Here is a 22,159-nt window from a genome sequence, read left to right as displayed (position 1 = left end):
ATATATGTCTGAACAAATTGCAGTTTGTGCTTGAGACCAGATTGTGGTAATATCTGTCCGACTATCTCATTCATCACCATTATGGACATATAAATGCTTTGCATATATAACTATATATCTGAGTATCTGTAGCGTGTATGTGATATGTCTGGATATTGTTTTAGTGAGCACAGTTCAGATGCAGTTCTATGTGTATGTATCTGTGTATTATATATATATATGTGTGTGTATATAAGAGCATTGCTTATGTCCCTCATACACTACGACTTCTGTTCTTGAGATGAGATTTCTCCTTTCACATTATCCAACCTTAATTGACCCTTCAGACCTCATTCCAGCCCGAGATACTATCTGACCCGTATAATTAATTAATTATAGCCCCAAATATTATAGATTATTAAAAATAGCCTAACTAATAGTGTAATATCTCAAGCTGTCGACTTTAATAGTCAACATTGTCTTGGTGGACCTTATCAGCCTGGGACACCCGGTGAGAATATTGATTTCTGGTAATTTTGACCATCAGCTGCCGTCCTGACGGGTAATTGTCAGATTTTCACCGGAGTCAGAGCTCATTTGAAATCGTTAAACCGTCTGCTGAGCTCACAGCTTCTCCCTTTCTCCTCGTGTTTCAGAGGCAAATAAATAAGAGGCGCGGGGAGAAAGAGAGGGGCACGCTTGTAAGGCTTTCGATTTGACTTTTTTGTATTATTATTGCCATTTCAGTTTTAACACAGTTGAAGGATTAAGGGATTTCTAAGAAGCCTGAGGATACATTTCCCCTTGAAGGCTCCTATTTGCTCCTCCATGTTATATATATATATATAGAGAAGGGAGCCATGGTGTGGGAGAATCCACAACAGACCCTCTTAGATTTCTCTTTTGAGGGAATATCACCTTGGAATTATTTAACAAAGGGCTCTATATATGAGTTTTATCTGCTTTGCCATAATGGAGATTTCTTTCTGTTGTTTTTTTTAATGAAAATTCTTTAGTTTCTCCTTTTTTCTAATTAAGATTGGAATTACCAAGGTTTTTTACTTGCAGAGTTTTTGACTCATAGGGGCCGATTCACTAAGTTCGAGTGAAGGATTCGAAGTTTTTTGGGCTACTTCGACCATCGAATGGGCTACTTCGACCTTCGACTACGACTATCGAAGGATTCGAAGTGAAAATCGTTCGACTATTCGACAATTCGATAGTCGAAGTACTGTCTCTTTAAAAAAAACTTCGACCCCCTAGTTCGCCATCTAAAAGCTACCAAAGTCAATGTTAGCCTATGGGGAAGGTCCCCATAGGCTTGCCTAACTTTTTTTGATCAAAGGATATTCCTTCGATCGTTGGATTAAAATCCTTCGAATCGTTCAAAAAAAGTTCGATCATACTATCTGCGCTAAATCCTTCGACTTCGATATTCGAAGTCAAAGGATTTTAGTTCCTAGTCGAATATCGAGGGTTAATTAACCCTCGATATTCGACCCTTAGTGAATCAGCCCCATAGTGTAAATTGATTCTCTCTGAGCTGCGCTGGACAAACACCAGGCAACATCTCATCTAACTACACTGATACTACATATAGAAAGGGAAAGGTCTATATATATATATGTAACCCTAATTTGACTTAAATAGACAAATACCAACTAGGGGGGTAGAGCATGGGTTATACTGGACCCTCTTTCATTAGGATGGAGTTTCTCTAAGTGGAAAGAGAATGTGAGGGTGTTGTTGAACTACACATCTATACTGCAAAAAGTGTAAAATAATAAAAGTTTGATGCCAGGGGTTCTTTGCAAAACAATAACATAGGCTTTATTCAATTATAAAGCGCCAAAGGGTTGATAATACTCACACATGAGGTAGGTCAATAAATGGCAGGTACAATCAAAGGTGTAACAGACACAACTTAAAGGGCACCACTGAAGGAATAGAGCGGGGAGTTGAAAGTAACCTTCCAGGTTGTCAGTACCTCATATGGCCTGGATCCCCTACATCAAACGTGGAACAGGGATAGAACAATAACCCGAAACCATTGTCAGTACTGTGGTCCCTTCACTACAGGCAAAGCAGAGCCTAGGGGAGAGCTACTCCCTTCTATCCTCCTTGGTGGAGCTTGATAACTTAAAGGGGAAGTAAAGTCTAAAATAGAATAAAGCTAGAAATGGTGTATTTTGTATACTAAACATAAACATGAACTTACTGCACCACAAGCCTAATCAAACAAATGATTTATGCTTTCAAAGTTGGCCACAGGGGGTCACCATCTTGTAACTTTGTTATACATCTTTGCAAGACCAAGACTGTGCACATGCTCAGTGTGGTCTGGGCTGCTTAGGGATCGTCATAAATTATCAAAACAGCACAAGTCAAATAATATCTGCCAGAAGCCGATACAACAAGAATATCAGAATATACAGACTGCACTGGGTCCTGTGTTGTCATGTAATCTAATGGGGATTTTATAGTTTTTGTATTGTTTAATACAAACTTTCTCCAACTCTGCAGAACCAGTGGCTGCAGCAAAATAATCCTCCAAATAGAATCCCAGTTTATCTGTTTAAATCTGGCTCCATGATCTTTGTCCCTGCAGCTGGAGTTGGAAACAGTTAAGGGGATGTAAAGGCAAAAATAAAATCCAATACAAATCTCTACACAGTCGCCGACTGCTCTACAGGGAAACAAACAAAGCTGCTTGAGTTCTGCATGGCTGGGAAGTAAGGCGGGGGCTCCCCCTGCTGTTCATAAGTATGATTGTTTCCCTGCAGAGCAGTTAGGGACCGTCTGACAATTCCTATCCACAGCAGTAAATGAAGGGAGAATTTCACTGCATACAGTCAGGTTTCTTATAAAAACGGTACACATTTATTAAAGTATATCTGAGATAGGTTTCTTTTTCATTAAAGAAAGTAAAAATGGGATTTTATTCTTTTGCCTTTACATGCCCTTTAAGGTGGCCATAGAATCGTCTATGAATCGTCAGATATACATATAGAAACAATAAAATTCTACCTGTAAATGATAATTCAGCACTCACAATGGCCGATATTTGAGTGCCTTTAAAGGCACCCAATCAAAATTTTCCATCCAGCCTGATTGACGAGCGACTGATATCCAAGTCTTCTGCCGATTTTGGTTGGCTCGTTTCCCACCATATATAAATATACGCACCGAATATCGTACGAAAATTAGTTACGCATGATATTATCTGTGCCTCTATGGCCACCTTTATTTATATTCAGATCTAAATATAATGACAAATAACAATATATATAATAAGATTTGAATATTTGTGGACATGTTACAGTTTCAGCATTTCCCTGAGGGTTTTGTACATAATCTGGTACCTGGGAATAATCTGTGATGATATTAATTAGATAATAAGAGTGGTGCTACAATCCATTAAGATCAATACTACCCAAACCTTGATTGTCATGAGACTGGAGATCTTCCAATAAAGGGAAAGAGCCATTGTTTGGGGAGGAAAGAGCCATATCCTTCTCATTATCTCTTTTTTTAACTGTTTAACCCTCTTCAGAGAAGTTAATTAATTCCCACGCTCCTGGAGAACCGCTATAAAGTGTTCCGTTTAGGCTTAGCAGAGATAAACAGCAGCGAGTAAGTTTGTCCCCTCCAAACAACACATTAGAAGGCTGTGACAGTGTATATACGTCCAGTGGATTGTCTCTAATGAATTCAGGATCAATAGGGGGGAAAAAAAATATCCAGAACGCTACAAATTACGGAAAGGCCGTCTCCCATGGACTCCATTTTAATCAAATCATTCAAATTTTTAGAAATGATTTCCTTTTTCTCTGTAATAATAAAACAGTACCTTAAACTTGATCCCAACTAAGATATAATTAATCCTTAACATTTATCTCAAATTTATAAAGCCTTGAATTGTTTTAGTTGTTTGAATATTGCTCATTTTATCCAAATTTTCCAAATTAGCATTTTTATGAAAATTCAGCTTTGACAATAATATTCCATTCTGAAACTATTTGACTTCAGCTTCTCAATATGCCTCATAAATAAAGACCTCCGATGGCGACTTCAAAAACTTCACTGTAATGATTTTGCCATTCACTAAAGCGTGTTTTCGGGCAAAATATAATCATCAGTATGTTAATATCTTCCTATAATTTAATTTCAGCTTCCTTCTGACTTCAGTGGAAATTGTAAACAGAAGTGTAAACAGACAATTTCCAACATTGGCGTAACTGCTGAAAAGTCACTGATTCGAAGCTTTAGAAATGAGTTGCATCGTTTTTTGATTTGCTAAATCTTCCATGGAATATTGGGGCAAATAAAACACTGACAGTAATTTGCATAATAAAGTTCCGGCATATTAAAATGAAAACTTCTGAGTCAAAATCCATTTTGGGCTTGGTCACCATGTACAGTTCTTAAAATAAATTTTGGGCCAAATCAGCATTTTGGAAATAAATTCCAGGAATTCACCAGTATCTAAAGTTAAGATTCATTCATAAAAATTAATTATTTCATCCTACAATACTGCCCTCACTCTTGCCAAGCTGGCATACTGTATATTATAGATATTGTTATCCAAAAAGCTTGAGACCTGGTGGGTCCTGGAAAACAAATATTTTTGTAATTTGGATCTTCATACTTTATGTCTACTAAAAAATCATTTAAACATTAATTAAACCCTGTGTAGGACTGGGACACCAGGGACCCACCCAAAAACCTTGGATCAGGGGCTCACTCTCAGTACTAATATCCTTCCTCTCCTCACTCAACTTCTATTCCCTTAGTCTCTTTTCTTTGTATATTATAATCTATTATTCAATCTATTTAGCCTCTTTGTTCTTATAGAAATAGGGAATGGCCATGAAATAAATGTTTAGTAGCACAAGGGCCCACTGACACCTGGGCCCACCAGTAGTTTTCCTGGTATCCCAATGGGCCAGTCCGACAATGATTAAACCCAATTGTTTGTCTTTGATTAATTATATCTTATTTGGGATCAAGTACAAGCTACTGTTTTTTCTAAGGAAATCTTTTTTAAAATTGAAATTATTTTAATATATAAAATGAATTATTTGATTAAAATGGAGCCTATGAGAGATGGCCTTCCCATAATTGGTGCCTTCTGGATAAAGGATCCTGTAATAAATTAGGCTCCAAATGAGTTTGGGACATTTCAGGGGGTTTACTTCTACCCCAAACTCAAATACTTGCATCACTCTACTGGTGAGTTCCACAGGGACATTGTCCCTACTGACTCTCTATGATACAGCTGCAACATCAACAACAAGAACTTAGCCCTTACTAACACTGAGTATTCCTCATCGTCTGGGGTTGCAATGAGATGAAACCCCTACCTTGCCATATACAGTATACACCTAGGAGATTATTTTATCCTACATATTACATGACATCATGGAGCTACCAAAACATTCCCATTCTGTTCTTTGGCGATTCATTCTCTATGGTCACTGCAAACAGGGACATTCTCTATGATGATGATGATTCTGTTTGCTCTTTGAGGGTAGGACTTTTTCATTTTAGGGTTCAAGTGAGGTTGGCAGTTGGCACACATGTGTCTGCCAACAGCGCTTGACTCATTTTTCATAGGGAAGTGTTATATTGCTATGGTGGCCTCCAAAATCCCTTTTAGTTATCTAGTGGATCTAAGGGCATCTGATGTGTTACTGTCTGTTTGTCTCTCTATACAGGTGTAGGGGATCAGACAAATCCTTCTACTGTTGTTCTGTCTGTGACATCATCCAGCCTAGTTACAGGCTGGAGAGCCATCCGATTGGCTGGGCACCCCAATGCATCTTTGGGAGAGAGGGAGTGCCTGACTTTGGAGCCATTTGTACAGGGTCTACAACAGAGCTTAACAGGGGTTGTATGCTGCAACATCCAGAAGGAACCGGTTCTTTTGAGACTGTCCAAGCTGCTGCATTTGTAGAAATACAGAAATAGCCCGTCCTGTTCCTTGCCAAGCTGCTGGAGACTCAGAAGGAGAAAGGTGCCACTGGTGAGCCTGATCCTGCTGCTGAGCTGCCTATATTCTCCAGTGTGACTGCCTCTGAGAGCACCCCGGTGAGTGAGTCACCCAAGGGAGGATACTGGCAAGGATATAAACGTGGGGCCCCAATTTGAGGACAGGTCTTGTGCATTGACCTGCTATGTGGGAGTGGCTGCTAAGTTCCAAAGGGAGAGGTACTTTTGGAAAAGGTATACCTGGGGTATAAGAGCATTGAGGAAGGGACATTCCATTTGAACTAAACTGTGTGGTTATTAACCCATTCCAGAGGATTAGGACTTTGATAATAAAAGGACTGTGTTGGAGAAACAGTCTGGTACCTAATAGAGAGTTGGGTAGGTCCCACGTGTCCCCAGTGCAGGAGTGCAAAAGGGACTCAAGGCCCCTGGATTGCAAAGGGTTACTTGCTATTTAAAGAGACAGTAACCAAATTAGGGTTACACATGTTATTACAAGCTAGACTAATGGCCCCACTGTGCAATCAATATCAAAGCCTGGGGGCCAGTTAGAGATAATGAAGGTATATGCAAGGGTGAAACTGCAAGCTCAGCCAGTAACTCCTTTGTGAAAGCTTAAAGACAAATAGGAAATTAATATATTCCATTAAACAAATAACAAGGTAAAATCATAAAAACAAGTATAGAAACTCTTTAAGGGGATATTATTGGGCTGAAGGGAAATATAAGCAAATGGAAAGTCGCTAAGTAGAGCAACACAGACAGTTCTCAGGCCTGAGCCCCTGTAAATCCAACTCATTGAATTAAGGCCATCAATAGCCATCAACAGTATTCTGCCCCATAGCATCTGTAACAAATTGCACAAATGTCTTTTAAAGGCATAGGATCTGGCTGCATCGATTGTGCATCAAAGAAGGTTGAAACCAGGTCTGATCTCCTGTTGTAATTGACAAGGGGAAATGGATATGTGCTATTAAAATAAATTGGGGGGGGGGCAATTTTACCCTGTGCTCTCTTGTATTTGTCTCCATGATGAGTCCTGGTGGGATTGTTAAAGTTATAACCACACCTCATATTCAATTGTTTTAATTAATGCATAAGTGCCACACCCAAGATAACCCAATATCCTGGTCTGGAAGTGGCACCTTATTTTGCGCTTCTGCTGGAGGCACCAGACCGAGTACAACTTGTTTAAACAACAGTAAAACCAAAAAATTAAAGTGTTTTAAAGTAATGACAATATAATGTAGAGTTGTGCTGCACTGGTAAAACAGGTGTGTTTGCTTCAAAGATGCTACTACTCTTTATATAAAGAAGCTGCCATGGGGCAGCCATGGGGCAGCCATTCAAGCACAGGATACACAGTAGATAACAGATAAGTACTACTATAGTTTATATAAACAAGCTGCTGTGTAGCCATGGGGGCAGCCATTCAAGCACAGGATACACAGTAGATAACAGATAAGTACTACTATAGTTTATATAAACAAGCTGCTGTGTAGCCATGGGGGCAGCCATTCAAGCACAGGATACCCAGTAGATAACAGATAAGTACTACTATAGTTTATATATACAAGCTGCTGTGTAGCCATGGAGGCAGCCATTCAAGCACAGGATACACAGTAGATAACAGATAAGTACTACTATAGTTTATATAAACAAGCTGCTGTGTAGCCATGGGGGCAGCCATTCAAGCACAGGATACACAGTAGATAACAGATAAGTACTACTATAGTTTATATAAACAAGCTGCTGTGTAGCCATGGAGGCAGCCATTCAAGCACAGGATACACAGTAGATAACAGATAAGTACTACTATAGTTTATATAAACAAGCTGCTGTGTAGCCATGGGGGCAGCCATTCAAGCACAGGATACACAGTTCACGTTCACATTCATAAAAAATGAACTATAAAATAAGTTCTTCTCTTTCTCTGTTAGTATTAGTTCCTTATTTTTAATGTATTCCTGCAACTTTTAGCACAGGATAATATTTGAGTACAGAGTTCCGACAATCTGATCCTTTGCAGCATCTCAAGCATGACAAGCAGCATCTCAGCTAAGCAAGAATGCAGGGAGTTGTAGTGCAACAACTGCAAACACAGTGATTATAGCAGGACACACCCGAGGCTTTTACTTTTGATTGGGTGATAAAGCCAAAGGTCCCAGTGTGTTGCACCTAAGCAAACACTTAGCAAGAGCCTGTATAATGAGAATAAAAGACACTTTATAGGGATTAAATCCCAGGAAATGAGATCTCTATTCAGAACAATGGAGGAGTGTGTCGCTGAGAATTCTACAAGGTCTCAAAAACACTTGACCCTTAGGGTTAGTTCACACGATGAGATTCGGGGAGATTTTGACGCCTCACGGAGGAAACTTCGGGCGACTTCGGAAAATGCATTGCTGCGTGTGCTTTAGCGCAGGCGACTTTTCATTATAACCTATGGGAAGACACTCTGAGGCAGTTCAGGGAGATTGTCGCTCAGAAGACGAGGCGATTAGTCGCCAGGCGACAAAATCTCCCCGAATCTCCTCATGTGAACTAACCCTTAACCTCATTTACATCAGAAAACTATACCCCCCGCCCCATAGACACAAAAGAAACACACACAGTCAGCTTGGTAAGTATTCCCATGATGCCTAGTGTGTCTAATGATCTGCTTCAGCATCCTGATTCTATAGGATTTTGTCAAAGACTGAAAAGGGGCCTATTTTTAATGCTGACTAGGGATCAATCTGGTGCCCTCCTGCTGTTGTTAAACTACAACTCCCAACATTCCTTAGACAGCCTTTCTCTGTCAGTGAGATATGGGAAGCTCCGGTTCAATGGTAGATGCACTGTATATAGTATATATATTTAATAGTATAATTTCTTAGCCCGATACAGTACAGGTATGGGACATGTTGTCCAGAATGCTCAGGAACTAGAGCTTTCCAGATAACAGATCTTTCCGTAATATGGATCTTCATGTCTTAAGTCTACCAGAAAATCAGATAAACATTAAATAAACCCAATAGGCTGGTTTTGCTTCCAATAAGGATTAATTATATCTTAGTTGGGATCAAGTACAAGCGACTGTTTTATTATTACACAGAAAAAGGAAATAATTTTTAAAAATCTGGATTATTTGGATAAAATGGAATCTATGGGAGATGTCCTTTCCGTAATTCGGAGCTTTCTGGATAACGGGTTTCCGGATAACGGGTCCCATACCTGTGTAATATGTACAAGGCTAAGGTGCAGATTTATCAAGGGTCGAATTGAAAATTTGAATATTAAAATTCGCTTTTCGAGTTATTTTCAGTGTACTTCGACTATCGAATAGTCCAAAATTCGATTTAAATTTGAAAAAAATTTCACTATTCGAATATAGAAAATGATCATGTTCTATCTATTTAAAACTTCGACTTCGACCATTCGCCATCTAAAACCTGCTGAATTGCTGTTTTTAGCCTATGGGGGACCTCCTAGAACCTATTTGGAATCATTTGGTGGGTTTTTTGGGGCAAATCCTTCCATTCGAATTCGATCAAATGCGGTAAAACCTCGATTTGAATGATTTGAATACAGCCTATGCACCCGAAGTTAAAAACTTTGGTTTTTTTATTTAATTTTGATTGGTCTTTTTTTATTCAAATTTCGAGTTGATGGGAGTTTAAAAAACTGAAATTTTACCCTTGATAAATCTGCCTCTTAGGGCTCTTACTCATGAGCGTTTTTGCCTGCGCTCCCCTGCGTTCCGTTTTGTCGGCGTTCAGCCGCAGGGGAGCGCAGGAATAGACGCATTTCATTATTTCCAATGGGGCTGTACTCACACAGGCGCATGTAGGCGCGGAAAGCAGGTTGAGACGCAACATGCTACATTTTTCCTGCGTTCGGCGCCTACACGCGCCTGTGTGAGTGCAGCCCCATTTGAAATAATGAAATGCGTCTATTCCTGCGCTCCCCTGCGTCTGAACGCCGAAAAACGGAACCCAGGAGAGCGCAGATAAAAACGCTCATGAGTAAGAGCCCTTATAAGTGTGTACTAATTTTTAATGCAATTTAATGACCACCACCTACCCCCACATCCACTGTGACTCATGAGGTGCTTATTGCATGGCTGCCCTAGACATTGAGCATATGGATTTAATATGTGGCTTAATTAATAGAGGTTAGCTGGACACCTTTCATTAGTGAAATGCTACTGAAACAGAATGGAGAGTGAATGGGGAGTATTTGAGGGTTCTGCCATTTAAACAGGAATTTATAAAGTTTTTGCATTTGCTTTATTTACTCTAGCGCCCCCTGTAGGTGCCACCCTGTAACATCCCCCACTGCTATGCCTTGTTTCCCAGACCTGCTGATTTCTCATGTTCCAGACTCAGTTCTTATCAATCAATAGGCAGAAAAAGAAATGTATATTTATCAGGGGCCGGAATGAGGTGGGAATGGCTGCGCTCTAAGCAGGAGGGAATAGTCATGAGCCGGGGCTAAGAGAGATATTAAGTTGTCAGAACTCATCTCAGACCAAATACTCACACTTAAGTTTCTAGTTAAGAGATAACCAGAGATGGCAGATGGACTGAGATTGCACAAATGAGCCTTTAATTGACAATCAATTGTGATTAGGAGCCATAGAACATCTTTATATCTCCTGTCTCCCAGAGACACATTCATTTCTCCACCCCAACCTCCCAGAACTTTCATTGGGGCTGAAATTACTCTATGGGGAAAGTTACCCTTTAATAACAAATAAGTCATCACCCCTCTCTCTCTGTTTCACTGGCTCCCCTTCCTCCTATTGATTCTGTCCCTTGTCTAATAATTGTTTTATTACAACTAGTTACAGTTAAACATAGTAACATAGTAACATAGTAGCATAGTAAGTAAGGTTGAAAAAAGACACATGTCCATCGAGTTCAACCTTTTTTTTTTTTTTTTTTTATTAACTACCTATCTGCCAGTTGATCCAGAGGAAGGCAAAAAAAAACATCTGAATCCTCTCCAATTTGCCTCAGAGGGGGAAAAATTCCTTCCTGACTCCAAAATGGCAATGGGACCAGTCCCTGGATCAACTTGTACTATGAGCTATCTCCCATATCCCTGTATTCCCTCACTTGCTAAACACCATCCAACCCATCTAAACCTGCTCTGAAATCAGAGAAAAGCAGATTTTTATCATTAACGTGTATTTATAAGGCACCGACCTATTCCACAGCGCTGTACAACATAACGGGTGTATACATCAAACATACAGATATTGACCAACACAGGAGGCGAAGAGCGACCTGCTCTGTAGAGCTTACAATCTAAAATGATTTGTTCCTATAATCGTTTACAGAAATTCATGGATCCTTTAATATATCATGTATATAATATAGTCATGTTTCCTTTAATATATAGAAATATCTGTATTATATATAATCTCCCTGTCATCAGGTATACTCTATGTGGTTTATAGGGGGGCTTCAATCATTACACCCCTTTAATTACTTGCTCTGTGGGTCACATTGCACACTGCAGCCACTGATTGGTTCCAACACAGATCTTATACATCCAATCATTTCAGGAGCACCCTCCCCCAGCAAAGGGAATAATGCCTACCTGACCATTGAAATCATGTTCAATTATTATTATTATTATTATTATTATTATTATTATTAGTGTTATTTTATTATTAGTATTATTATTATTATTATTGTTAGTATTATATTATTATATTATTATTATTGTTATTGTTATTATTATTATTACTATTATTATTATTGTTTGTATTATATTATATTATATTATTATTATTATTTTTGTTAGTATTATTGTTATTATTATTATTGTTAGTATTATTGTTATTATTATTACTATTATTATATTATTATTATAATTATTATTATTATTATTAGGGATGCAAACCCTAAGAAAATAATCTTACATAATTAAATGAAATTTAATTCTACCTAAATTTCTGATATACTTTCATTAAAAAATGTCCTTTGGCTTTAAAGTTATTTGTAAAGCTAATGTCTATTGAAAGCTGCGCCTGTCTCTCCCTTTGCGTCACTGCTGGTTCTGACTCCTAAAGCAATGTAGTCAGCCTTGCCTGCTGGATACAGGAAACTTGCTCAGGATTCCCTTTCATTAGGCAAACATTTGTTTCAGTGGGGAAATACAGGACAACTCTTCAACCAAACCCTATTTATCTGCATGTGATTAGAAAATTCATGGATAGAAAACCATGAGAAATAACGATATATAAGATACATATGCTATAATGTTGTTTTGTGCCTGTATAACCTTAAGGAGAGTGTAATTACTCCGAGGGGATGAAAGCAGATAAAACATTTCTTTCCCTCCCCCTGGTAAGTGATTTATAATTTGTAGATAAAGCGTAAATAAATGGGCAGATTGCAATCAGATCCACAATGGGATTTTTTTTTGCCCCAACTCCCCCGGGTGCCAGTCCCTTCCCCCATGGGTTAATGGCGTCCCACCCTTTCCCAAAACCACAGCTGATTGTCTCCCTCATTATTCCTCCCAACTTTTCTCCTGCCACAAGATCGTTGATGGAGATAATTGCGCAGCCAGCCCTGTCCTTGGAGGCGTCAGCCTTAATAAATGGGACAAAATAGGGAAATTAGGAAAAAAAATACTATTTTTATTTTTCTAAGGTTTCTAATACAAATGCTGCCCTCTCAGCCAGAGACACTGCTGATGGAATAACATGGGGCATGTGAAGCCATTTAGTGTGTAGAATAAACTGCGCTATGGGATGTTAGATGTTCCCTCGCAGTAGAGCCAGGAGATATGGGGGATATTTATGTGCACCCTGTGATCAATGGATTTACCTGCTCCCCCTCTTCCTATGAAAAATGTGCAGCTCCCACCCCTCTCAGTAATATACACGATATTTCCTTGTAAATTATAATCATTTCCCCCAGTGCAGTGGGTATCAAACAGAAATAAGTCGCAGGATCATATTTTATGAAGCCAAAGAAAGTGATTATATTTATATTTATATGGATATAGATAAATAAGCTTCCGCAGACAGTCGGACCTATTGGGCAGGTTCTAACTAAGGCTCAGCCTATCTGATCTCATGTTCTTCTGTGTAACTTGCGACTATTGATACCGCAATTATTTAAAAAAAAAAAAAAAAAAGCTCCTCGCCTCCCATTTGCCCAAATAAGGCTATTTGGATGCTGCCCATATGGACAGAGGGGAGAGGGGAGCTGGGAGTGGAGCATCACTGCTGGGTCTGACTCACACACTGAGCTACTTTCTCTCTGAGCCAATGGTGATGCCACAGCTGTGAGGGTTAATAGCATCTTTAGCAGCCAACTGCACTCACTCAGGGCTCATTTCAGCCCAGCAGCACCCAGCCAGGGGTGAGAGAGATGCCTTTTTGGAAGTGAAGACAGGAGAACAGGAGCAAGTTTGCTGCTTCACTATCATCTACTGACTTCCGGAATTGTGCAAGCGGCACCAACTGCTGAACCAACTGCTGAACCAACTGCTGGACCAACTGACCAACTGCCAAATTGTTCCTGCTATGCTGTTGTCACGTTGGTGCTGAGGAATTTAGGCGCCTTGTTCTGGACAGAAGGGACCGTTTTGGAGCAATGAATATCACCAGAGAGAAAGTCCAAGTGGAGATGCCAATTGGAGGTGACCAAGCAGCAGTGACCTGCAGCCTTCACGGCAAGATCATGGACAACAAAGGGGAACAGAGACTGTCAGCCAGCGAGCTGCCCATTTATGGGTGCCCGAGAGACAGGCAAGGGGAGCACCAGAATAGCAATGCACCTGCCGGGCCTGAGAGCTTAGGGGCTGCAGTGCACAGAACAACTTCATTTTCGGTTCTGGACATCTTGGACCCTAACAAGTTCAACAGCAAACTGAGACACTGCAGTGGACTATACAAGACCTCCAGGGAGTTTATCCTGAAGGCAGAGGACAAGGCAGAGGGGCCGGACATTGCCAATGGGCAGAAGACTTTCCTGGAAGAATTTGACTCCTGTAAAAAGTCTCCTGAACTGATCAGTAAGTTCCAGCAATCACCCAATGCTCACCCAGTGTTCTACCAATGCTCATCCAGTGCTCACCCAATGCTTACCTACTGCCCACCCACTGTCCACCCAATGCTCACCTAATGCTCACCCAATGCCCACCCACTGTCCACCCAATGCTCACCCAATGCTCACCCAATGCTCACATACAGACATGCAAGGGAACAGGCAGGGACACCTGGGTGGGTATAAAGATGATGTGTAGAGATCACAACTTGTGCCTATACATGATTAGGCACAGTGCTAAAGGTAGAGGAGCAAACTTGCACACTAGAGAACTTAAATTTGACAGTGTAAGTGCAGTAGTTAAATTAAAGGGGATGTAAACCCCCCAAAAAATATTTTATTTTTATTTTAAGCAGCTTACAATATAGTTTAGTTACATATTTTCACTATTTTAAATGTATTTATAATACAACTTCTACTGAAAGTAGCATGTCTGCCCCTTTCAGTTCACTGTTGGTTCTGACTTTTAAAGCAAAGTTTAGCTAGCAAGGCGGAATTCTGGGGGACAGAAGCAGCAGTGCAGTATCAGCTGCTTCCCATCGCAATTTATTAGCATAACTTTTTTTTCATGGCTGTACATTGGAAACTTGCTTTGCTTGGATACATTTGTCGGGGGTTACAAAAGCTTAATTTGTCGCAACTTGGTTTCCGTGGACTTTGTGTGTCTTGTCAGACAGCAGGAGACACATTGGCAGAGTTGTTGCAGTTGAAAAGAGACTGACAATAATCAAGTGCAGCAGCTATTGTAGCTGGCAGTTTATTTAGAGTAGGAAGGCAGAGACTATACATTTTATTTCCATATACTTTGTTTTATATAGTGCATTGTATTTATAGAAATGTATCTGTCTTGTCCGACTGAAGGAGACACAGTGCCAGAGTTGTTGTAGTTGAAAAGAGACTGACAATAATCAAGTGCAGCAGTAATTTTAGCTGGCAGTTTATTTAGAGGAGGAAGGCAGTGACTATACATTGTATTTCTGTATATTTTGTTTTATAAAGTGCATTGTATTTATAGTAATATATCTGTCTTATTAGACTGCAGGAGACACATTGACAGAGTTGTTGTAGTTGAAAAGAGACTGACAATAATCAAGTGCAGCAGCTATTTTAGCTGACACTTTATTTAGAGGAGGAAGGCAGTGACTATACATTGTATTTCCATATATTTTGTTTTATAAAGTGCAATGTATTTACAAAAATATATCTGTTTTATTAGACTGCAGGAGACACATTGACAGAGTTGTTGTAGTTGAAAAGAGACTGACAATGAAGTGCAGCAGCTATTTTAGCTGGCAGTTTATTTAGAGGAGGATGGCAGTGACTATACATTGTATTTCTGTATATTTTGTTTTATAAAGTGCAATGCATTTATAGAAATATATCTGTCTTGTCAGACTACAGGAGACACATTGACAGAGTTGTTGTAGTTGAAAAGAGACTGACAATAATAAAGTGCAGCAGCTATTTTAGCTGGCAGTTTATTTAGAGGAGGAAGGCAGTGTCTATACTTTGTATTTCCGCAAATTTTGTTTTATAAAGTGCAGTATATTTATAGAAATATATCTGTCTTGTCAGACTACAGGAGACACAGTAGCAGAGTTGTTGTAGTTGAAAAGAGACTGACAATAATCAAGTGCAGCAGCTATTTTAGCTGGCAGTTTATTTAGAGGAGGAAGGCAGTGACCATACATTGTATTTCCGTATATTTTGTTTTATAAAGTGCAGTATATTTATAGAAATATATCTTTGTATTTATACGATTGGCAGTGCGGTTAAATTACATCTAATTCCTTGTCAATGCGATTATTGAACAGAAACTGCAGTCCCAGGGAAGGAATATTCCCCATTGGGATCAAGCAGTACAGAGAATTTGTGTGTAAAACAGATACAATCATTAGACCCCCCCTTGGCACAGTTTTACCCCATCAGCCCCTCTAAGAACCAAAGGGTTAAACGAATTTCAGAGCAGACCCCTCTGCTGTTGCTTCGGGCGACAGATTCAATTTTCTCTCTCCCCTCGGCTTCTTTTTTCCCTCCTCTTTTTTTTAGGACAAATCCGACTAATTGTGACAAAATGTCGGTTATCTCTGGAAAAACAATTAAATTCATTTGATTACATTTAAGGGGAAAATGCGGTTAGGCGAATAAAGAGGGGCTGCATAATGTGGGATTCTCCCTTGTGCTCCTTGTCGCATGGCCGGTCGATATCCTATTATCACATTGCGCGTATCTCTCGCAGGCAGCTTGCACTCCTTCTCCCAACGTCTAAATTAGAGGGTCAAAATTCGGATAATTACCCGATTAAAACCTATTAAACATATTAGGGGACGAAATTGATCGCCAGTTGCATTGGGCTTGGGAAGGAGATTGCTTTATATTTTTTTGCTGCAAAATATCTCAACTTTCTTCAGCGACAATCTACATATTCCTCACACCCTTCATGTATCTATGCAATGTGCAGCCAATATTTATCAACATAACTGCACGTTCTACACACTCCTTTCATTTATATAAAATTTATATTTAAATTTTTTTTTTTTTTTTTAAAAATTGGAATGTCTATTGAATTCTGCAATCTATTTATACTACAGAAATATAGATATTTGCGGATAAAAGGACAAATATCATTTTATTGAAACGGTAATTAGGGGCAGATTTATCAAGGGTCGAATTTCGAATAAAAAAAAAACTTTGAAATTCAAATAAAAAAAAGACCAACCGAAATGTTTTTAAAAAATATCGAAGTTTTTTTTTTCAGGTTTTCGTTCGAATTCGAATCATACGATCGAAGTAACAACCATTCGATTTGAAGTATTTTCAAAGTCCACCAATTGACTCCAAATAGGTTCAAGGAGGTCCCCCATAGGCTAAAACAGCAATTCGGCAGGTTTTATATGGCGAATGGTCAAAGTCTAATTTTTAAAGAGACAGTACATGATAAATTTCAATATTTGAATTTTCGATTTTTTTTCAAAATGTGAATCGAATTTGGACTATTCCCTAGTTGAAGTATACAAAAAACAGCTCGAAATTCACATTTTTCTTCACTTCGACCCTTGATAAATCTGCCCTTCTAACTGTCTATATAAATCTAAAACAATTCTAAAAAAAAATGTTTAGAATTGCATTTGGAATTGATTTATTTATGTATAGAGAACTTTGTGTGAATATATATAAACACACATATATCTCTATATATATCTCTATATATATCTCTATATCTATCTCTATATCTATCTATATATCTCTCTCTCTCTCTCTCTCTCTCTCTCTCTCTCTCTCTCTCTCTCTCTATATATATATATATATATATATAAGTTATTATTTGAACTTGTATTGATAGAGAATAATCCATAAATATTGCATTTCTTTGGGACGAGTCCTTCCCATTCCCCAGCAGGGTTATATGAAGCACAGGGCACAACGCTGCGAATATATCAAATTATTACATAGAAAATAGACTTTGCTCTATTTATTGCCCTTTACATTTTTGTTTCTGCCACTGCTGGGGGCTGTACACAACTAATATTCACAGATACAAATGAATAGAACAACATTCCTGCACTTTCCAGTAATCTGATATTAAAGGGGGACTCCATCCCCTAAATATATTTTTTTTTTGCATAACAAAGGAAATAATAATTCTAAGCAGCTATTCCATGTACATTTATTTTAAAAAAGAAAAAGAAAAAGAACTGTTAGCGATTTTAGTGATTTCGTTATTGGTTAATACAATTAGAAATGAAAGCAGCCTCTGTCCGGCTGTTGGTATACTCTGCACTGATGGTTCTGACTCCTGAAATGATGTAGCAGGAGACAGCTGATAAATTGAACTGCTTAGTCAGACATTTTAACTGATGAACACTGGAAAGTGACAGAGTTACATTTTCTTTATTATGCAAAAAACAAACAGTTTTGGGATTTTAATTAAGTTATAAAAACATATAAAAATAAAATGTGTAGGGTTTTTTGTTTTTTTTTGGTTATTCCCCTCTCTGGCGCCTTTATTATAAGAAAAAAAAACATTCTGATTGGCTCAATCCAATCTTACTAGGAGCTGTATAATCAATAGCACAACACATTAAAGATGATTAAATTGCCTTATTGCTCCCAAGTGTAGCCTATGGTCTTCTTATATTCCCCAGTTATATAGAACCCCTCTGTATCACCTATACACTAACCTTTTTCCTAATTCTCTCTCCTCCATATCACTTATATGCCACTAACTCTATACATCCCTTCTATATAACCTACAGTATATACTCCCAACTCTATACATCCCTTCTATATAACATATGTGTCGTTACTCTATAGATCCTTTCAATAATCTATATACACCAACTCATAGACCTTTTTAGTTTCAGTTTTCAGGTTTTTGTGTGTGTGTGTTCTACTGATCACTAATTCAAAACCTACTCATGGTTTCCTAATGCAGGATCTGGTACTGAAATGTGTGGTTAGGAAACACATTGACAAGTTCTTCTCAAGTTTAGGTTCCTACTCACTAGTTCTTCTCAGATTAATGTTCCCACTGACTAATTCTTCTCATGTGTAAGTTTCTATTCACTAGTTATTCTCAGGTTTAAGTTCCCACTGACTAATTATTTTCAGATTTGACTGACTAGTCCTTCTCAGGTTTAGGTTTTCCACTCACTAGTTCTTCTCAGGTTTAAATTCCCACTGACTAATTATTTTCAGAGCTCCCACTGACTAGTCCTTCCCAAGTTTAGGTTTTCCACTCACTAGTTCTTCTCAGATTTGGGTTCCCACTGACGAGTCCTTCTCAGGCTTCCATTTCTACTCACTATTTCTCCTCAGATTTAGATTCTATTCTTCACAGATTTAGGTTCCCACTAAGGAGTCCTTCTCAGAATTCAGTTTCTACTCAGTAGTTCTTCTCAGGTGTAGGTTCTCATTGACTAATTCTTCTCAGATTTGGGTTCCCACTCACTAGTTATTTTCAGGATTAGATTCTCACTGACAAATTCTTCTCAGATTTAGGCTCCCACTGATTAGTCCTTCTCTGGTTTAGGTTTCCACTCACTAGTTCTTCACAGGTTTAGATTTATAGACTAATCTTTCTCAGATTTAGTTTCCCACTGACAAGTACTTCTCAGGTTTCCATTTCTACTGACTAGTTCTTCTCAGGTTTAGATTCCTACTGACTAATTCTTCTTAGAGTTTTTCCTAATTGACCCGCTTGTTCTTTTCTCTTTGCAGAGGAAGAAGGTCTGTTCCACCACTCGGCTACAGAGGACTGTCAGAACCAGGACTTCAGTCCCAGCCTAGGCAGTGACCTGGAGGAAGACGAAGATGAAGAGGAAGATGAAGAGATGTGCAGTGAGGAGAGCAGAAATTCCACCCCTTCAGGTCTAGCAGAGAGGGATCCAGGGGGAGGCAATAGTCAAGGTGAAGATGCCCTCACTACTGTGGCCCCCAATGGGTCCAACCAACCATCCAATGGAAAGAACCAACAACAGCAGAACCAGCACGGGAAACCAAAAAGAAAGCGTACGGGTTCAGACTCTAAGTCGGGGAAGCCCAGGAGAGCCCGCACCGCCTTCACCTACGAACAACTGGTGTCGCTAGAGAACAAATTCAAGTCAACCCGGTACCTGTCCGTGTGTGAAAGACTCAACCTGGCGCTGTCCCTCAGCCTCACCGAGACCCAAGTCAAAATTTGGTTCCAGAACCGGCGCACTAAATGGAAGAAACAGAACCCTGGGGCCGACACCAGCGCTCCCACTGGGGGCTCCGGACATGGGGGAGGCGGATCTGGGATCTCTATGATGGGAGGGGGTCTCAGCCCTCTTAGCCACTCACCCCCCATGGGAAACCCATTAACCATGCACAGTCACCCTGGCTACCCTGGCCATGCCCCCGGTGGGTTAATGTGCACTGCCCAATTGCCCTTCCTTCCAGGCCCGGCTACGGTACTGTCCCCTTTTATGTTGAGTTCCCAGTCCTACGGGGCCCCAGCATTCTACGCCCCTCACTTATAACGACCTGGCAGAGAGCACTCTAAAGAGAAACTGTAACTCAACTTTGGACCACTAGGTGGTGACGTTGTGAGCATCGGCTTCTTCAGGGCTGCAGGGGAACTGCACGTTAATTGGTTAATATTAGATTCACAAATTGCTACGCCCCATTTAACCTTTTCAGCTCCAGAATCTGGTATTCACTGGGTTAAATGAACGCAGGGAGCACTTTATTGTACAATTTTGGGACCCCTCCTGTGCCCCCGGCATTGTTAATATAAGAAAGGAATAACTCTCTTTATTCAGTGCCCATTTTATTCTCAGGGTGAATATTTATTTAGAGACTGATTTTATTGTACATTGTTGGAAAATACAATGGATCTTTCGTTCGTGGTATCACGATTTATGGATTATTTATTTGTGCGACTGAATCCAATTAACCCTCCCATTTCCAGATCGCTCAGGGAGTGAGGAGGTTAACAGAGGTTCTTATCAGCTCGTTCTCCCTATGGCTTCTCATTTTTATTCCTTTCTTCTTGTGTTTCTTTTTATCTCTGTAGATATTTTACTGATAATTACCTTTCTCTTCGTAATTTCTATAAGGCCATAGAGTGTAAATACATAAAGATCTGCCAAGCACTTTGCTAAAGAAATAATTGTTAAAACTGACCAATAAATGGTTTTGAAAATGACTAAATACAAAATATCGGTATCATTTGTTTTCTTGTGTTCCTAAAACAAAACAAAAAATCACGAGTAGAAATGTTTGTTCCAATTACAAAGTCTCTGATTAATATCCAGAACGACTAGAGTCGCTGCTGCTGGAGATAGAAACATGTTTATGGATATGACAGTGTCTCTATCAGGAACATTAGGTCCAATACACAATAAACAAAAGTTAATATCTGAATCCCAAAGGGAACATGAGTAGTGACTGATGGGATGTGCCACATTCTGTAAATACACAGATTATTTATCATAGAAAGATTTGATTACTTGCTTAATCCTTTTATTGTTAAAGAACGAAATTTAAATGAAAATATTGGAATTCCTATACAGAGAGATTAATAAGTAGATAATAGTTAACTGGGATCCATTGAAACCAAATGAATGTGAAATAGTGAAAACCAAGACTTGTGATTTGCACATTGGGTGAGTTACATCTAATATCCAGGGATGATTCTTCTAGGGAGGTAGATACAACGATGTATTTGTGCTGGGGGATATAGAAGTCACACGGATAATATTTTAGAGATATAGAACTACATATATATATATATATATATACAGAGAGAGAGAGAGAGAGATGGATGGATAGATAGATAGATAGATAGATAGATAGATAGATAGATAGATAGATAGATAGATAGATAGATAGATAGATAGATGATAGATAGATAGATAGATAGATAGATAGATAGATAGATAGATAGATAGATAGATAGATAGATTGATAGATAGATAATTAGATAGATAGATGATAGATAGATAGATAGATAGATAGATAGATAGATGATAGATAGATAATTAGATAGATAGATGATAGATAGATAGATAGATAGATAGATAGATAGATAGATAGATAGATAGATAGATAGATGATATATAGATAGATAGATAGATAGATAGATAGATAGATAGATAGATAGATAGATAGATAGATAGATAGATTCATAGATAGATAGATAGATAGATAGATAGATAGATAGATAGATAGATAGATAGATAGATAGATAGATAGATAGATAGATAGATAGATAGATAGATAGATAGATAGATAGATGATAGATAGATAGATAGATAGATGATATATAGATAGATAGATAGATAGATAGATGATAGATAGATGATAGATAACCATCCCTAGTTATATGTAGATAGATAGATTCCTACAGACATTCCTAAAGCCTAAATTCCCATCACAATTAATAGTAAATTAAAATCAATATTGTCCTTCTGACATGGAGTTGCTTGATGTCTCTGCATGAGACACTGGTACAGTAATACACTCGCACTGTGATTGACACGTCAGTGATACAGTAGCCTTGGGTTAAGATGGCCATAGATGTCAAGATCTTCTATCAATTTCTATCTTCTATCAATTTTCGGACGAAAAATCGTTAGATGCACGATTGTTTGGTGCCCACTAACCTCATG

The 22,159-nt window shown here is 38.8% G+C and overlaps 1 protein-coding gene across 1 annotated transcript; it reads left to right on the top strand.

Annotated features, from left to right (window-relative positions):
- The first annotated feature begins 13,490 nt into the window (after positions 1 to 13,490).
- nkx1-1.S (nkx1-1 S homeolog) lies at positions 13,491 to 20,676 on the top strand. The gene is made up of 2 exons (XM_018243003.2): positions 13,491 to 13,992; positions 19,245 to 20,676. The coding sequence occupies exons 1-2, from the start codon at positions 13,572 to 13,574 to the stop codon at positions 20,024 to 20,026; spliced, it is 1,203 nt and encodes a 400-aa protein (XP_018098492.1). The 5' UTR covers positions 13,491 to 13,571; the 3' UTR covers positions 20,027 to 20,676.
- Positions 20,677 to 22,159: the final 1,483 nt, after the last annotated feature.

The sequence above is a fragment of the Xenopus laevis genome, chromosome 1S (genome assembly GCF_017654675.1).
Source record: "Xenopus laevis strain J_2021 chromosome 1S, Xenopus_laevis_v10.1, whole genome shotgun sequence".
NCBI lineage: Eukaryota > Metazoa > Chordata > Amphibia > Anura > Pipidae > Xenopus > Xenopus laevis.
This window is presented reverse-complemented; position numbering and strand designations above follow the sequence as displayed.